The sequence below is a fragment of the Mustela nivalis genome (assembly GCF_964662115.1).
Source record: "Mustela nivalis genome assembly, chromosome: 9".
NCBI lineage: Eukaryota > Metazoa > Chordata > Mammalia > Carnivora > Mustelidae > Mustela > Mustela nivalis.
The window spans coordinates 116,968,794-116,987,258 of record NC_139028.1 but is presented as its reverse complement, the minus strand read 5'-3'; the positions used below and the strand labels follow the sequence as shown (position 1 = coordinate 116,987,258).

The following is an 18,465-nucleotide window of genomic DNA, read 5'->3' as shown; positions in this document are numbered from 1 at the left end:
AACAGCAGCTGCTGTGTTTCTGTGTCCATGAAAAGTCTGAATCCTCCTATCCGGCCTAGTTCACCCTCCCTTAGGCCTCCCGCCTCACTGTCCGGTGGTCTCTCCCAGACTTAACCACTTCCATCACCTCCAATGGTTTCTTCTAGACCGCTTCTGGGAAAATGTACCAGTCTGTCCTAAGGAAAAAGACGGAAGACTTTTTTTTTGACATGTACTTTCTTTGAGGCGTGTTACCAGCCAGGGCACTGGAGCATCTGTCTGTGCTTGTAGCTGTCCGTGTACCCAGGGAATAGGTGGAAATCCCACGGCACCTGGGGGAGCACAGCGCGACTGTGCTGGGGGCAGCCGCGCTCCGTGGGGACCCGGGTCATTCCCAAATCTGGCCCTCTGACGCCAGCAGGCCCGACCGCTTCAGTTTCCAGTCCACACTGTATCCATGATTTTCTTTCTTTACTGTTCTTGTAACATGTGTCTGCATTTCAGTCTTTATTGTTTCTGTGTTTAAAATGACAACAATCACTGTCCATTGCTTCTACTCTGGAACTCTGTTTATAGCAATTCTGAAACTTTAATATGAGCCTTCAAATAAATACAGAAATGAAAAAAAGGAAAAAAAAATAAAGTGTGTGCCTTGGGTGTTTTGAACCTAATCTGCATAAAACCATATTGTATTCAAATGCTGTATATTTAATGAAAGGATAAATATACCTTCACTGTATTAATGTAGCTGATAAAATAGTTCTAGTGCCTTGTTTTCTGAACTGAGAAGCCCATATCAATGCACAACGTAAAGTAAAAACCGATTCAAGAACTGAAATGTTGAGAAGAGTACACGTGATTCTGAGGCCTCCATCCTAAGACTGTGGAACACACACAGTCGCTTAAACAATAAAGAGAAAATTGAAATAAGACTGTGTTATCAGTTGATTTTCCATCAGAAGGGCTCTCTGCTCTACCACCAGCAGTGTTCTCGCTGACTTAACACACAGTGTGTGAGTCCCCACGTCGGAGAAGGGCATCCTGGCAGGCGTCCTGGGCAGCCGCCTGCCTCCCTGGTGGCGTGTTGCCCCGGCAGCACTTGGTGGGCGGCTTCTCAGAGTCAGCAGTGTTGACTGTTCTCAGATTTTGTTAAAAATTAACCAAATACTTGTTGCTAGTGACTGAGGTCTCTCATCCCAGAACTATTTGCAATGTTTACAAATGAAAGACACGCCAGTACACAGTCCATTTCTCTTGGAAAAGAAAAATGATATAGGAGTACCCGAATTCTGGCCCAACGGCGCTACATTCCCTGTGCCACAAGTTATGCGAGGGCCTTGGTCATCTTAGAAGCTGTCTGGGGTGTAGAGAGCATGGCAGGAGCCGCCACCCTGCCTTTGGGGCCACAGTCATCACAGCCCGAGTGGGAGTAGGGGACAGCTCAGCTAGTCGAGAGGCACAGAGGCACCCTGTGCCGTGTCCACTGCCATGTCTCTGGGCTCTCTGCCAAACACGTGTCTTGGGGAGAAGACCTTCACAGGCTGTATCTGCTTATTTCAGAAGACTAGCATCAGTGCTGCTGTGTACCCGGCCAAAGTCAATTGGAGATCCAAACTTACTCATTTCAGGCCACAAATGTAGCCAAGAATCTGAACAAGGTGGTTTGGGAGAGACAGTGGGGTTTCCTGGGGGTCTCCATTCCACATGGCGCTGCTGCCTTGGCTGGAAGCATGTATGTGTCCCGAGTCACAGGGGTGTGCCCAGTGCCAACTGTAGCCACCAGACAATGTGGACGGGCAGGCAAGTCCTGGGCCCCATAGGCGATGAGAACCAGAGCAATCTCGGGCTGGCCTTCAGGGCAGCCAGGAGAACGGGTCTGAGTGCAAAGACAGCTGATCTCAGCTACATCTGGTGGCAGCACACCTGTCCTCTGCTCCTAGCCATCGAGCCTTCCTGCCACTGCCTGCTTGTAGTCTGTCTTGCCAAGGAGCTTACAGGTACTTACGTGTGTTCTTCAAACCCCAGGGCCCAGAGAGCAGGAGGAAAGCACAGCAGAAGGCAGAGGTCAGATTATTTCCATGCATGGTCCCAAGAGGTATCCCAAGCTAGAAATAACAGTACATCTCCCAGGGGCACTTGACGAGGCATCCACTGAGTGTCCAACAGCCCTGCAGTAGACACGGAAAGCCCCGGTTTATAGGAAGTGAAGTCTTGCCAAGGTCCACGATGACAGCAGAACCGGGGTTTGCTGTGGAACCTCCAGGGCTACACCCATCGGCAGGGAAGAGAACCCCCATCAAGCGCCCTAGAACTGCTGGTGGGGTCAGGGTCTACGACTCATGACAACGACACACACCTGCTCTGCCCCTCCAAAGTCATCTGTGCAGGGCCAGGGGCCCAGGAGGCTGGGCAAGGTGGGGGTTCCTCCCAGCTCATTCACCGGGGTGTGGAGAGAGATTTAACTCAGAGGTAACCTGCTTATGCCACTGCCCTCAAGGGGGATCAGGGAAGCCAGGACCTCGGGATCACAGGGATTCTCAAAAACTAGATATCTGCAAGAGGCCCACAGCTCAGAGATGTGCGGCACCTGCTTAAATTCTCTCAGGACTCTGTGAGGCCAGTGTGGAAAACAGGACCATGTCCTTCGCTGGTGAGGAAGCGGAGGCTCTCAGCCGCGGCCTGCTGGCAGCTGGGACCGTTCATCCTGAGGCCTGGCAATCCTCCCCAGGGGAGCAGAGCCGCCCTGGGCCCTGTCCTTCCCAGCCCCCCATCCGCCCAGACTCTTCCTCCCACGGCCCCGAGCCACCCAGCAACCTCCCAGCAGGATCCTTTGTGGCTGAAGCCCGCCGGGCCTGCTCCTGTCCTCTAGCCCGAGCCGCTGGCGCTCGCGGGTGCCGCTCCCAACCCCAGCAGCGCGGTCCCTCCCACGCCCCACAGCCTCCTCCCGCCAGGCAGAACCGGGGCAGCCCTTCCTGCCCCTTCACAAGCGCCCCCGACGGCGGAGGACAAAGGCCAAGGAACGACAGGTAAGCAGTCAGCACACGGCTACACAAAGGGTCTGAACGCGGGACTCACGGGCCCACCCGGCTTTGAAGCTCAACGTGAAGCCCCCGGCGCAGAGCGGGGCCTCCTCCGGGGGCTGGAGCCTGCCACCTGCCCGAGCTAAAAATAAGGGCTCCGTTTGGCGGCGAGAGTGTACAAACGTGACTACAAAGGTCCTGATAAAGACATCAAGGCTCTGGGGGCACCGAGGGCGAAACCTTCAGCGCTGGGGATGGCGGGCCAGGAAAGCCCAGCCCCCGCCTCCCACACTGGCCCTGCTGGCCGCTGCGGGCAGCAGCAGGGAGGGCAGGCGGCCGCCTGAAGGCTCCTCCCGCGGGCGCGAGGGCGAGGGCGAGGGCGAAGTGCAGGCCGCGATGTAGTCGCACAAGCAGCACCGAAACAGCCGCGCGGACCCAGCTCCGCCGCCAGCCCCGGCCCCCAGCGCGGCGGCCACCTGCGCCCCGCCCGCCTGGCCGCCGGCCCCTGCTCGGCCCCACTCCCACAGCAGGACCGCCCCGCGGCTGGCACCCCCGGCTTCTGGAATGTTCCTCCGCGTGTGCGCGCCGCTTCCCGCCCCGCGGCACGCTGCCGGCTCTCCCGGGGCCGACGCCCTCGCTCGCGGCTGGCCCCGCCCGGACGCTCGCGCCCCTCCGGCAGGTCGCCCCAGGCAGACGGCGCCGTCCTGCCCAAGCTCGTGCGCGGCCAGTCCCGGGCCTCGCGGCCCCGGCGCTCCCGCGGCGGCCCCCTCCCAGCCACCCGCCCGCGCACCCCGGCGGAGGAAGGCCGCCTCGGCGACGCCCCCCGGGGACAGGGCTCCGCCCGCCCCGTGCGACCCTCCCCGTCCTGCCTGGACAGCTCCCTGGGACCCCCGCCCCCGGGGACCCCCGCCCGTGCCCCCCCGTGCCCCCCGCCCCGCCCTGCGATCCCAGGCCCCGCTCCCTCTAGAGCAACGGAGCTCCCAGGGCCGCTGCGGGAGCAGCAACGGGACCGGGCCCAGGCGGACGGGGCAGTGGGCGGCCGGGCGGGGAGAGGGGCTCAGCCGCGCCGCCCAGCTCTGGAGGACAGGGGTCTGGGGCGCCTACCTCAGGCCCGGCTTCTGGAGGACGCGGCCTTCGCCACGGCTCTGGCGGGACGAGGGCACAGACATGGCACAGACAGGGCACGAGGGGCCGCACGACCCTCGCTTCAAGGAGGCGGCCATGGCGGCGCCTCCCGACACCGCCACGGCGCGCCTCTTCCGCCGCAAAGGACGCTGGGCCGTCGGTCACGTGCCCCCCGTCACGGTCCACGCACGGGCCAATCAGGACAGACAGTGGGCCCCTGAGCACGTGCCCCGTGAGGACCAATCACAACTGGCAAAGGAGGGGGAATCGTGATTGGCCCAACGAGAGGAGGGGCGGCGTTTGGCCAATCCCTGGGGCCGGGAGGTGGGCGCCCCGCCCGCCGTGGGGGTGGGACTGCGCCGGCAGCTGCGGGGCGAGCGAGACACCTGCTCCGGGCGGGCGAGCCGCGTGCGCCGGGCAACCTGACGCCGCTGGGAGCGTGTTCACCGCAGCCCGGTAGCGGGTCAGTGTTCGTGAAAGACAGCGTTTGGCTGCAGGTCAAGGAAACTCGCGTGGAAAGTGGCTTAAGCCGGAAGTGCTTTATTCTTCCCATAGGACCCCAAAATGTAAGCTCCGGGAGGTCAGGAATTTTAGCCCCCCTGGTCGAGGTCCTGCGCCTGCATCAGGACGTTCCCGATACGGGAGTGCTGGAGGCTCCTCCGCCGACCCCGGCTTTGGTCCACAAGAAAGCCCAGCATGGCCGAGGCTGAGATCAGCCTCCCCCTCCAACGTGTCAGCCTCACAGCAACGAAGGGCTGCTGCCGCCCCACACGTCTCATTGTGATCCAGGCCAGGAAGAAGAGGGGAAGACCATGTCCGCTGGGTCTGCTTCGCCTCACCAGGCAAGCCAACGCGTTCCAGAAGCATCTACCAACATGTCATGGGCCACGTGGCTTCTAAGGCCGTCCCTAGAAGCAGGGCAGGCCGGGAAAGCGAGCAGTCAGGTTGGCACAGCACTGCCGGGAACAAAGCTGCGGCTGTGCTAAAAGGCAGAAGGCGAAAGAGAACGTATGGACAGGTGACAGTGGGGTCACCAGAGTGTCCAGCTAGATTTTCCTCACTGAGCATTTCAAAGTACATAATCCAGGGGCACCTGGGTGGCCTAGTCGATTGAGCGTCCGACGCTTGATGTCAGCTCAGGTCTTGATCTCAGGGTCGTGAGTTCAAGCCCCGTGTTGGGCTCCACAGTGGGCATGGAGCCCACTTAAAAAAAAAAAAAAAAAAAGGCAAGGAAAGAAAGTATAGTCCAGCGGCATTAAACACATTCACAACACTGTACGGCCATCAGCACCTCCCATTCCATCCTGCCAAAGAGAAGCCCTCTGTCCCTGATCCAGTCTCCACCACCGTCCTGGGTGCCAGGCACCGGGAGTCGGTCTCTGTGGAGCTGCCCATTCTGGACATTTCACGTAAATGGAATCACACAGTATGTGGTCTTTCGGGTCTGGTCTCTCCCACCATGCATGATTGTTTTCAGGGGTCATCCATGGGATAGCGGGTGACACCTCTCATGGCTGAAGAACATTCCATCGGAGGGGAAGACCACACTTGGGTTTTCCCTCTGTTGGTTGATGGACGTGTGGGCTGTCTCCACCTTCTGGCTGCTGTGGGTACTGCTGCTGCGAACATGCCTGTACATGGCAGTCCCTGTTTTCAGTTCTTTGGGGCGCCTGTCCTGGGAGTGGAATTGCTGGGTGGTGTGGGCACTCCATGCTGAAACTGTCAAGGAACCGCCAGACGGTTTCCTGCAGAGGCTGGACCATTTACACTCCCTGGAGCCCTCTGAGGTCCCGCTTCTGTAGGCTGCAATCCTTCAGGGGACGGAGCTCCATCTCCGGGCTCCACGTACAGCCCAGGCCCCCAGAACAGGTTGGGGCACGAAGTCGCTGCCCTTCCAGCAAGCCCCAGGCACTGCTGGGGAGACAGGTCTGGGCTGCTCACTTCACCCCGCTGCGGCTCCCAGGAGTGTCTGCCAGCACATTACCAGGCCTCCTCCCCGGCATCCGGTTTCAGTAGGACGCGTCAGCATTCCGAGAGCTCTACTCTATGAAGACTTGATGGAGGGAGAAACAACCTGTTCTCAAACAGGGCGATTTCCAATTTGAAAGTGGTAGGAAGCTCAGGCGTGTGGCGTTGCAGGCGGGCTTATAAAGCAAAAATGGTTACTAGCTGGGGGTTTCCAGGTAGCAGGGACAGGCAAATGGCATGTCTTACATCATTTGGGGGAGACGAGTACGGATTCATTTATGACGATCAGAGACATTCCCAGTAAATAGCCTGCTTTCTTGTTCACGAGATGAGCTCGATAAAGGTTTGCCCACCTAAGACGAAATGGGTCTGTCTGCTCAGGATCTTTTTTATTTTATTTTAAAACAGAGGAAGCCCCAAATCTGTGTGGTCAACACCCTCCTTGGGCGGGTCTTAAGGGAAGTCAGAGAAACTGCGCCTTGCGTCCGCCATCCGCATCCGACCGGAGCGGGTGAGGGATGGTTGACAGACCGCGGAGCTGATGCTGCCGCTTGTGGGGGTCCAGCCTGACACACGACTTTGGTGGGGGGCAGTCTGTACCTCTGCTGTCCGGGCTCGCCTCTGTGGCTCCATCAGTCTATAGCACACAGACAGGAAGCTCTAAGGCAGGGTCTTCAGTCAACATCTGGTCCCTGGACCAGCAGCAGTGGGCTCACCAGGGACCGGGTTAGAAATGCAGATTCTTGCCTCTTCCCCCATCAGCAGAATCAGCAGCTCTGGGGCAGGGTCCTCCGGGTGACCCCCATGCCTTCTCCAAAGCAAACCCTACAAGACAAACCTGCCCCAAACCTCCAGCGGAGCAGCATCAGGGGACAGCTGACACTCCCCCACGAGCGTGTCACACCCCACCCTCCCAGGGGCCGTGGCCCTCAGGTCACTGAGATCTCCATGGGGACACCTCGGAGAACAGCCTATCTAGCCATGCCGAATGCCCAGAGGGAGGGCACCATGGGCCTGAGACCGCTTCCGCCCTATGCCACGGAGCCGGCACACTAGCCCTGAATGACCCGCCCATCACGCTTCACTGCCCAAGGAGGGACCTCGCCTGGGCACCAGCCACTAGTCCACGAGGCGTGCAACCTCTGGTCCCCTTAGCGTCCTCATCTGAAATATGGACTGACGACCCCGGTGGCCCCAGGAACTCGTGGGGGCGAATGAGGTCTCAGGGGGAAATGGCTTGCGCATGCTGGCTTGCCCATGCCGAAAGGAATAAGCAAAGACAGCAAAGACAGATTGGGGCATCTTTTTAATGGAGTGGTAAAAATGCACGTGGTATGAAATCCAGAACAATGAGGAAAAAGTGTGTGTCCTTTCCCCCCTGGCTCCCCAGACCCCAGGGCACCTCCCCAGAACTTGTACCTATTAAGGATTCCCTGCGATTCTTTTCCCGGCCTGGTGCATACATCTGTAAGCATATGCGTATGAATCATTTTTAAAACCCAAATATAGCTCACTCTACACACTGCTCTGTACTAGTCTTGCTCTTGTTGAAATTATTAAGCATGCCGGGCACACTGAAAGGGTGGAGAATGACGGACACCCATAGCCAGCACCCACCTTGACGACATCACACATTACAGGGTCACTCAAAGCCCCTTGGGCCCCCTCCTAATCCCACCTCCCTCCCCCCACCTCAGAGGAAACCGCTGCCCTGGACAGCGGTTTCTCTGCCCTGGACGTAGCGTTTCTCATCTCTGCGCATGTTGGTACGTGCACCGCTTCACGCGCACCGCTTACGTATGTGTCCATAAACAATACATAGTATTACGCACATTTTCTTTTTATTGAGATTTATTTATTTATTTGAGAGAGAGAGAGAGAGAGCGAGCAAGTGAGCACGAGCAGGAGGGGCAGAGGGAGGAGAGAGAACCCAAGCAGACTCCACACGGTGAGAGGAGCCTGACTTGGAGACGGATCCCGGGACCCTGAGATCACGACCTGAGCTGAAACCAAGAGTCGGGCAGTCAACGGACTGCACCACCCAGCTGCCCCTTTAGTGTGTATTTTTAAAGATTTTATTTATTTATTTGACAGAGAGAGCAGAGGGGCAGAGGGAGAGGGAGAAGCAGGTTCCCTAAGCAGGGAGCCCGCTGCGGGGCTCGACCCGGGGACCCCGGGATCATGACCTGAGTCAAAGGCAGAGGCTTAACCGACTGAGCCACCCAGGCGCCCCAATACGGCACAGTTTAAAACCTTATAGAAATGATCTCTACTTCACGCATAATCAATTAGCAATCCTGAAAGAGAACAGCGCCCGGCACTTAACTCCGCTCAGTCAGGTGGCGGCCGTCACGGTCACCGGCGTGATCATCACCGGCAGTCGTGAATCCGCAGCTGGCTGATTCCAATATGACTTCGAGACCCATCAGAGAGGACAGATGTGGCTCTAAATCATTCACCTTCCCAGTGGAACACACGTCACTGTATGAATATACCAAAACTGATTTATCTGTTCGTCTGTCAATTTTTAGTCTTGGGGGTTTTTTGGCTATAAAAACAAAGCTTTCCAACATCGCCCAACCGCTGCCCCCGGGACTGCTCGCCTCTGTCAGGTCCCACACATCCTGGTGATGGTTCCCAGGCAGGCCGGGGGGTGGGCTGCTCTTCCCCGGCTGCCCAGCCCCTCGGCGGGGAGGGCCCACGCTCTCCGACGGGCCCCCGCGGACAGGTACGGAGGGCGTCGCCTTTAGGCACAGCTGCGCGTACAAGCAGGATGAGTCCTTACCAGCAGGGCTGTGGGAGTTAAAGGGCGTTCTCTGCATTTTCCTAAGTCTTTGCAGGGCCTGACTGCCGTCCCCTCACAGAGGGTGCCAGGCTATGCCCGTCAGCGCAGCAACGTTTTCTGAGCCCGAGCTGCTCTTCGCCGGATTCAAACAAGAAACCCAAACGTCTCCCTGGTGACACGTTGCTACTTTGTAAGTTACCCCAAAACTGAGTGGCCTAACACCGCAGGAAATGCGGATTTTCTCATCCTGTTTATGCAGGCCAGGAACCCGGGAGCTGCTCAGCGAGGCGAAGGGGCTCAGCCCCTCTCCTGAGGCTTCGGCTGAGATGCTGACGGAGGCTTTCTGGGGACAGACACCTTTCGTTTCCAAGGCGGCGCACTCGCACGGCTGTTGGCAGGAGGCCTGAGCTCCGCACCGCCCCGACCTCTCCAGAGGACTGTCTGAGCGTCCTCGAGACAGAGCCAGCTTCCCTGAAAGCCCATGACCTAAGACAGCAAGGCAGAAACCGCGGTGTCTCCTAGGACTCACAACTGGAGGTGACACCCCGCCATTTTCCCAGCATCCGATCACGACCCGGGCTGCCCTGTTCTATGGGGAGGGGCTGCACAGGGGCACAGTCCTGGAGCACTGGGTCCCCTCCGAGGCCGGCTGGGACACCATCACTGAAGGTTACAGATGAAGGGAGGCCCGGAAGACACGCCGAGTCAGTACTGTTATAAAGGGGTAAGGAGCATCTACCAGAAACCCACAAGTAACACTCCACTCAATGGGGAAACACTGAGGGTTTCCCCCAGACTGGGAACCAGGAAGTCTGTTGTCACCACTGTCAACCTACTGCTGGATGATGCAGCCAAGGCAGTATGACAAGAAAAGGCATACAGGTTGAGAAGGGAGAGACAAGACGGTCTCGTTCTGCAGGTGATACGCCTGCACAGAAAATCCCCCGGAATCTAGAAAACAACACCACTTTCTAGATTTATAAGGGAGCACAGCAGGGTCACAAGATGTAAGATGAACAGACAAAAATCAGTGGGGTTTCTTCTACAGACCAGCAGCGGATGTGCGTACGCTGAACACAGAAACAGCGTTTGTAACTGCCCGAAGTAAATTAAATGCTTAGATGGAGATCTGATAAAATCCATGTAAGACTCAGATGCTGAAAACTACAAACTGCTGATGCAATCGAGGAAACAAGATGCAAATCAACGGAAGGAAATTCCACGTTTCTATACCAAAGGCTCGCTGCATGGCGACCGTGACGCGCGCGCAGTGGAATCCCATCAAAATCCCAGCAAGATCTGTCGTGGATATAAACGACTATTCTAAACGTATGTGGAAAAGCAAAGACCTGGAAAAGCTAAGACAATTCTGAAAAGAAGAAGCAACTGAGAGAGATCAGTCTACCCAATTTCAAGACCCCCCCGGCATGGCCGCGGTAACCAAGACTGCTGGTATTGGTGGAAAGATAAACAGATCAACAGAACAGAATACAGAATCCAGGATCAACTTCAATCCCATATTCCCACCAGTTAAAAAAAAAAAAAAGGTTTTTAAAATTATTTATTTATTTTTAAGGATTTTACCTATTTATTTGACAGAGAGACAGGGAAAGAGAGGGAACACAAGCAGGGGGAGTGGGAGAGGGAGAAGCAGACTCCCTGCTGAGCAGGGCGCCCGAAGCAGGGGTTGATCCCAGAACCCTGGGATCATGACCGGAGCCGATGGCCGATACCCAACGACTGAGTCCCCTTGGGATCCCGAAAAAACATTTTTTTAAACAAGCATAAGTAATACTGTGTTTTCTTTGTTTTCAGTAAATGAAATGAGGCTTTTTCCCTCCTTCGCAATACACAAGGGCATAAGGGAATAACGACCCTTGAAATACAAAGGGTTCAATTCTGAAACTTTAGTTTGCTTTCTGACATCCGTCTTTAAGGACTTTGGTGCTGACATGACGCGGACAGCTCAGATGCCTAAACTGAACCTTCCAGAAAACAGGCGGGATCACTTCTGTGCGCTCAGAGTGAAGCCCGGGCCCCATCACTGGCTTGCACCCACCTGTGCCCAAGTGTCCAGCAACAGCGAGGCCCCGCTCGCACACAGTCTGTGCTTCTGCTCAGACCACCCTGCTCCCCGATCCCCGGCTGACTTGTACTTGCCCACCAAGCCCCAGCTCAAGCCTGGCCTCCTCCCTGAACCTGTCCCTGACTCCACCCAGCCGCCCTCCACTGATGCCTGTGGCACTCCTGCCTTTCGAATGGTATCAGAAATCTGTCCCCACACCCACAAAGTACAGGGTGGGGACCGCCTCTCCTTTCCTTAAACCATTTATCATGTCGGCATACGATTCAGTGACTTTTCGGGCGTTCACAATGTTGTGCAAGCAGCACCCGTTTCTAATGCTGAACATCACGGCCCCACAAAGAAACCTCAGAGCCACGAGCAGTCACTCCCTGCTTCCCCCGACCTCCAGCCCCCCGGAACCACAGTTTTGCTTTCTATCTCTCTCTCTCTCTCTCTACAGAGACGGTGTCCTTATCTCTGCATTCCCAATTCTTTTTTTTTTTTTCCTTAATATTTATGTATTTATTTGAGAGAGCAAGCATGAGTGGGGGGAAGGGGCAGGGGAGACACAGACTCCCTCCTAGGCAGGGAGCTTGATGCGGGGCTCCGGGGTCATGATCCGAACCAACAGCAGAGGCCGAAACGACTGAGCCACTCAGGTGCCCTCCGGGTCCCCAATTCCTAAGTAAAGAGATGGGGAAATAGTAGGAAATCGCTATTTGCTCAGTGAGCAGGCTACCAAGTGGTCCCGAGTTCAGGTCACCCTTTGAGCTAGTTTGGGAAAACATCTGGCCTAACCTCCTCCTCCATTCTTTCTGGGCCGCTCGGGGGTTCTGCCAAGCTCACCCTTTCCACTTCCTCAGTTTCAGTTAATCTCCTTTAATCAAGATCTTGACCAAACACCAAAACCTCCTTCTCCCTCCCCAGACCCGCGGGCGAGACAGACACATCATGGGGGTCTCTGGCTTTGCCAACGGGCAGACATGAAACACGAGCAACAATACGCATGTTTATGTATTAAATGGTCAGAGACCTGCAGTTTTTATAATCCTTGAATTTGGCCAAAGTGAAGAAATGTGCCATCACATGCAAACCTTTCACAAGGGAAATTTCATCCTCACTGACCAGCAAATTAGTTGGAAACTCTGCACTTACAGCAGATACTGGAAATAACGATGGTTTAGACAGAACAGGAATTTATGGGCATCTGGATGGCTCAGTGGGTTAAAACCTCTGCCTTCAGCTCAGGTCATGATCTCAGGGTCCTGGGATCGAGCCCCAAATCAGGTTCTCTGCTCAGCGGGAAGCCTGCTTCCCCCTCTCCCTGCCTCTCTGCTTGCTTGTGATCTCTGTCAAATAAATAAATAAAATCTTAAAAAAAAAAAAAAGAATTTATGTATCTGCCTCATTGAAGAAAAAAAGAAAGTACCAAAGCATGCCAGACTAGCATGGCAGTTCCTTGATGTTGTCACAAACCCAGGCTCTTTCTGTCTGTTCCACTACCCTCAGAAAGTACCTTCAAAGTGCCTCAGAGCCCAAAAGGGCTGGCAGAGCTCCAGCCATCACACCCATATTCCAGACAATAGAAAGGAGAAACGGAGGGAAGGAAGAGGTCAAAAGATACTTCTGCTGTCAGTCCTCTCCGTAGGGACCTTCTCAGAAATCCTCCCCACTGCAAGTCCACTTCCAAGCCAGTCACATGACCGCATCTAGTTGCAAGTGATGGAAAAACACGTTGTGGGCTGCAACTCTGAAGACAATGGAGGTCTACGACTAACAGGGAAGTGGAGCAAGGCAACCAGTCGTCGGCTGCTCTCAGACAGGCCACTTGTGAATGTTCCTCCTCTGCACACTTGTGCCCAAACGTGCAGTGATACCGAGGGGCGCCGTCCGCAACGGCTACGTGTCTACCCGTGGGGCTCAACTAATCGTCACATTCCTGAGTGAAATTCTACACAGAGGATACAAAAAGGGATGTGATCAAGATGGACAAAATCGACCTTTGTTTTAAAAAGCAAGCCACAGAAACCGAAGCACAGTACACAGCTCTCTGTGTGTGAAAAAGAAAAACTGTTAAAATGCATGTGCTTGTATATATAAACTTTTCCTTAAAAATCCCGTAAGTCACTCACAAAATCACCTTCAGGGAGTGAGGGAGAGGACAGTGGGGAAGAGGTTTCGCTTTGCACACCAGACCTTGTGACGCTGCGCTATTTTCAACGTGCGCTCATGGTGGTTTGATGATACGGAGTACGCAAGCCAGACCGAGCGAACGGTCCAATACGCAGTAGAACAGGGCCGCATGTGTGTGCGGGCCTCCTCGCCCCTCCACCGCCCCATCTTCCCACCCCTGGTCTACAGGAACCCGCCTCTCAGGCAACAGCACCCAAGATAAAGGTGGCTTCCGAACTGATGGGGGCTGGGTGTTGAAAGAGGCATTTTACAAATATTTTGGATGAAGCGTACACGGTGTTTGTCCTGAACAGTGAACTGAACAGGACGCCGTGAGTCGGGCTGGAAACCGAGCCACTCTCCAGATGCGGCTTCTGAGAGACGGCAACCCGCGCCCCGCTGAGGTTCAGGAAGCGCGTGCTGCCCTTCCCAGGTGAGGGTCCACGCTCCGCGGGCAGCCGCCAACGGTCCTCCATCAACAGCCCCGCGCAGAACCCGCTCCACACATAACTCGCCTGCAGTGATCCTACGAGGACCCCATGGATGCAGCTGCTGTTCCAGCAGCTGGAGACACATCTGCTTACAACACAGACCCCGCGTCCTCACGGCTGGCGGTCCAGACAGGAGACAGCACCTAGAGCCCATCCAGAAAGCGCAGCCCGTGTGTCCGGGATGCACGCGGGACGCTCCGAGTAGGCAGATTGGAGAGCGGGTGAAGGGGTGAGGGGTGCCTGGGCTTGCGGCAGGGGGTCAGGGACGGACCGCCACTGGGCACAGGACTTCTCTCCAGGGAGACGGGAGCATTCTAAGATGTGCTTACGGTGCACAACTCCAAACACACGGAGCACCACTGGATTATGTGCTAAATTAAAAGGGTCACTTATGGGATTTCTGAATTGTATCCCAATAAAGCAGTCTTAAAGATCATACAATGTGGGGCGCCTGGGTGGCTCAGTGGGTTAAGCCTCTGCCTTCAGCTCGGGTCATGATCTCAGGGTCCTGGGATCGAGTCCCGCATCGGGCTCTCTGCTCAGCCGGGAGCCTGCTTCCTCCTCTCTCTCTCTGCCTGCCTCTCTGCCTACTTGTGATCTCTCTCTGTCAAATAAATAAATAAAATCTTTTTAAAAATAAAATAAAAAAATAAATTAAAAAATAAGAAGCATACAATGTGACCTAAGCGATACCTGCTACAGAAAACAGAACAAGATAAAGGGCGTGAGGGCTGGGTTCAGGGGAGACCCACTGTTTTCTTAGGCGGAATCAGGGTAGCCCCTGAGAAGGCGCCAGCTGGAAGTGTGGGAGTAAGCCTGTGGGGCTCTCAGCAGAAGGAAGCACAAGTGCAAAGGCCCTGAGGCAGGGGCAGGTGCTGGCCCATCAGGCAGGAGAGCAGGAGGACCGCAACCTGACTCCCAGGGACACAGGAGCGGCTCCAGAGTTCACAGCCCAGGAGGGAACATCTTTAAAGGGCAGAGGAGGTAGGAAACCCAGGTGGGAGCTATCGGATAACCTAAGCAAGGGGTGAGGCACTCAGACTGGGGGAGCGCTGGAAGGCGGGCCACGCATCACAACGCAGTCAACAGGTCTTGCGAGCACGTGGGACAGAGGGAGAAGGAAGGTGTCAGGCGACTCCAAGGCTGGGGAGGGTCGTGAGGGAAGGATGCAGGCATTTTCCAGCTGAGCTGAGGGTCTGCAGGAAGCGCCAGCTTGGGTGAGACCGGTGTTCAGCCTGCATGAGCTAAGCCAAGAGGCCAGTCTGACGTGCTCGGGGAGGCCTGGTCTGCAGGGCCCTCCCCAGGTGTGGGTCCAACAGAACAGAAGCACGCTCAAGGACAAAGCCCTGGGACATCCTGACATTTGATGATCAGGAGAGGAGGCGCCTGGGTGGCTCAGTGGGTTAAGCCTCTGCCTCCGGCTCGGGTCATGATCTCAGGGTCCTGGGATCGAGCCCCGCATCGGGCTCTCTGCTCAGTGGGGGTCTGCTTCTCCCGCTCTCTCTGCCTGCCTCTCTGCCTATTTGTGCTCTCTGTAAAATAAATACATAAAATCTTTAAAAAAGTAATAATAAAGACCAGGAGAGAACATCCAGACCACAAAGGCGTAGGGGAACGGCACCGGGGCGGCCGCAGAGCACATTCTCCGGACGCAGGTGGTGGGAGGTTGGGGGCATGAGGTCAGCTCCAGTCCGCCGTGGTCCGAGGGGGCGGCAGCGGGGCGGGAGGGGTGGGCGGCTGGACACAGCGGGTGCGAGAGGAAGTGGGTCACCTGGCAGAGGCAAGCCGACCGTCCACAGATGGATAAGGGGTCCGTTGACACAATGGGACTGTCACAACCATAATAAACTCCAAGGACACACGGAAACCTGCAACAGCGGGGCCAGACCTGGAGGATGTGACGTGGAGTGCTGCAAGCCGGCCACCGAAGGAAAGCTCCTGCGGGACTCTGCCCACGCGGGGTCCCGGCAGAGCTGTGGCAGCAGTGGGCGACCCCCAGCTCCTGTACATGGAGGACAGCATGACTCCGGATTGTCTCCGGTCCACACTGTCCCCCACATCTCCCAGGGGCGGCGAGGGAGGCACTTCCAGAAGCCTCCAAGCCCCGTCCTGCCACACCACACGCCCACAAGGAGGCCTGCTGAGTGCCACGGTGTCTGGGGAGCTAGGTCTGAGCCCACGGCCCCTCCACCGCCATGCCGGGGGACCCTGATGCAGAGCCCCCATCAGCAGGAGCAGACGACCACCCCGCTGGGCGGCCCCACCTGCTCAGAGTCTGCCGGTCCCAAACCCCCACGCCTACCGGCTCCTCTGCCCGCGAACCTGCTGCTGTGAACCTCGTGTCCTGCCACCCAGAGAGCAGGCCCTTTGGCCTCACTGTCACCACCTCAAGATTTACCGCGAGAACCGCCATCCCAACTGATTTTTATTTTAAATAGGCGGTTTCCTGTTTGGCTTAGAATTCCTGCCTAAAATGATGGACAACATCACAGCATAAACCCATTTCCCTTCACGAAAAATGCCTTTTAAGGAGCATGTCTCTTAAAAGGGACTCTTTCGTATGTCTAAACCTGATAAACTAAAGGTCAAGGATCAGGAAGTCAACGTCCACGTGGAACAAAACGACCAATACCAGAGGGACACGAGCAAGCAAGTGGATCAAAAAAAGTTTATTCTGGATAATTAATTTAAAAAAAATCATACCTGTGATGTGTGCTACAGAAACTCAGATACAGTAATTGCATATAAAACCCGACCTAATTGTGGTAAAGCGAAGATTATGCAGAAACACGCTTCAGGAAGTAGATGCTCACGTCCCCAACACCTGAGACACCTCAACAGAATCTTCCAGAAAGACACTGCCCCCGTCCGTTGCCAGCCCCGCCCTGGCCTCCCCGACTCTCGGCGGGGCGACGTGCTCCCGGCGGCGCACACAGGGAGCGGGGAGAGCGCGCTCTGCTTCCCTCTTCATCCAACTCAGCGGACCGCAGCGGACTGCACGGGACACGGCACTTCGGCACGACGAATATGAGTGCCCCAGCGGGAAATCTGTGTCCGGCAGTGTCCGGCCGTGAAACACCTGCCTGCTGGCAGCAGAGGGCCATCCTCTTGCCCAGTGGACACAGGGTGCGGGGGCAGGAGGCCGCCCTGGGCCACCAGAGGGCAGTTGCACGGGATGGGAGAGGCTGGACTGGGAGACGCTGCTTCAGGGGCAGGAGCGGGGTCAGGAGCAGGGTCAGGAGCAGGGTCAGGAGCAGGGGCAGGAGCAGGGGCAGACGCAGTCCTCCTGGCGTCAGGCGTCAGGGGAGGGACGGGGCGAGGCGGAGCGCGCGGGTCTGGGGAATCTGGGGCAACAGGAAGACGCTCCCACCCAGAGCTAAAGCCGCCGCCTGTGGTGCTCCTGCCCTCAGTCCCAACCTCCCGCCAGACCTCCCTCTGCCGGGGCCAGGTCTGAGCACAGGCCGCGTGCGTCGGGGGCCCCGACCGCCGCCCGCGGGGCAAGGACAGCGCGCACTCAGGACCGCGGAGGGTCCCCAAGTGGCTCCCATGACCGTCGGTTTGGCAGAAACAAGGAAAATGCCTGAAATGCGTAGAATCGATTACCAAGTCCTCCTAAGGAGCGTGGTTACAATACGTTAGCACGTTCTGCGGCATGAGCGTCTCCAGAAGCGTCGGCAGGAGGGCCCCGCGGAAAGGCGCCGTGTCCAGCGGCCCCCGGTCCCGGCGCCTACGGCCGCAGCTCCACGTAGTTGGCCGGGAAGAGCCCGTACCGGCCCTTGCACAGCCCGCGCCACCAGCCGTCATCAATCATCTCTATGTTGGTGATGATGTCGTCGGGGTCGAAGGAGATTTCGTCGTCGCCCGCTAGGAGAGAGGGCAGAGAGAGGATGTGACGCTCCGACCCGCGGCACGGCCCGGTGTGCAGGAAAGAGCACCCTGGTAGCCGCCGGCGGCCCCCAGCCCGGCAGCAGAGCACAGAGAGCCTCCCCACGGGGCTCGGCCTTCCCTCCGCCAGCCCGGCCTTCCCTGTGCACACCGGCCCCGAGCACGAGACACAGAGCCTGTGCCCGGGCCCCCGCCGCTGGGCTTCCCCTGTTCTCCCACTGGAGAGTACTTATGAGGCGCCAAGGGGAGCCTAGGACGGAGGCGAGCCAGCAGCCGGGGAGGCAAGTTCGAGGGTAAGCGCACCACACTGTAGAAACTCCAGACGCCTCACTCCACAAAACCCACACCCGGATCAACAGAAGGCTTGAACAGACACCAGTCAATGGAAGGGGGAACGCTCTTCCCGGGGCAGGACGGCGGCACCACCAGCAGGGAAGGGACAAGGACACGCCCTGGCAAGGGCGGACAGGGGGCAGGGACACCACCAGCAGCCTGAGGAGGTGGCACAGGGTCTTGGGGACACCCCAAAATACCCCTCAGCAGCAGCAAAGAGAGGAAAGCTGGCTTTGCGGGGGGAACTGTGGCCCGCACACGGGCCCGGGGCGGCGGGGACCCCATGGGGTGGGACAGACAGAGGGACCCGTGCAGGCCCCACATGGCATGTGGTGAAGACCAGGAAGCTCTCCCAGGACCGCCCGTCCTCGGACCACGGCCGCGGGTCCCCCCAGGGCGAGAGGCCTCCGGGCAGATCGGAGGCGACAGGTGCCAATCCGACAGAGACGGCAGGGACAGACGGAACGACGGGACCAGCCGCCGACGCCATAGCGTCTCAGGGCGGACTCCCACTGGGGGACGGAGCATGCTCTGGGGTGGGCAGTGTCCTCAGTTTCGGGGAGTTGACACTGGGCCCTCTAGGGGCCCCAGGGCACCCCTGTGCCTAACTAAGAATAACCGAAGGTTTGGGGACGCCAAAAA

At 57.2% G+C, this 18,465-nt stretch overlaps 1 protein-coding gene across 16 annotated transcripts in view; it reads right to left on the bottom strand.

Annotated features, from left to right (window-relative positions):
- Nucleotides 1-16,255: 16,255 nt before the first annotated feature.
- CTTN (cortactin) overlaps nt 16,256-18,465 on the bottom strand; it is a gene marked incomplete at its 5' end in the record, with an annotated part of 30,644 nt that continues 28,434 nt past the window's right edge. For all 16 annotated transcript variants that reach the window (XM_082749173.1, XM_082749181.1, XM_082749176.1 and 13 more), the window contains one exon: nt 16,256-17,469. In XM_082749173.1, coding sequence (XP_082605299.1) covers nt 17,333-17,469 — 137 coding nt within the window. In that variant the 3' untranslated portion in view covers nt 16,256-17,332. The remainder of the gene's footprint in view (nt 17,470-18,465) is intronic.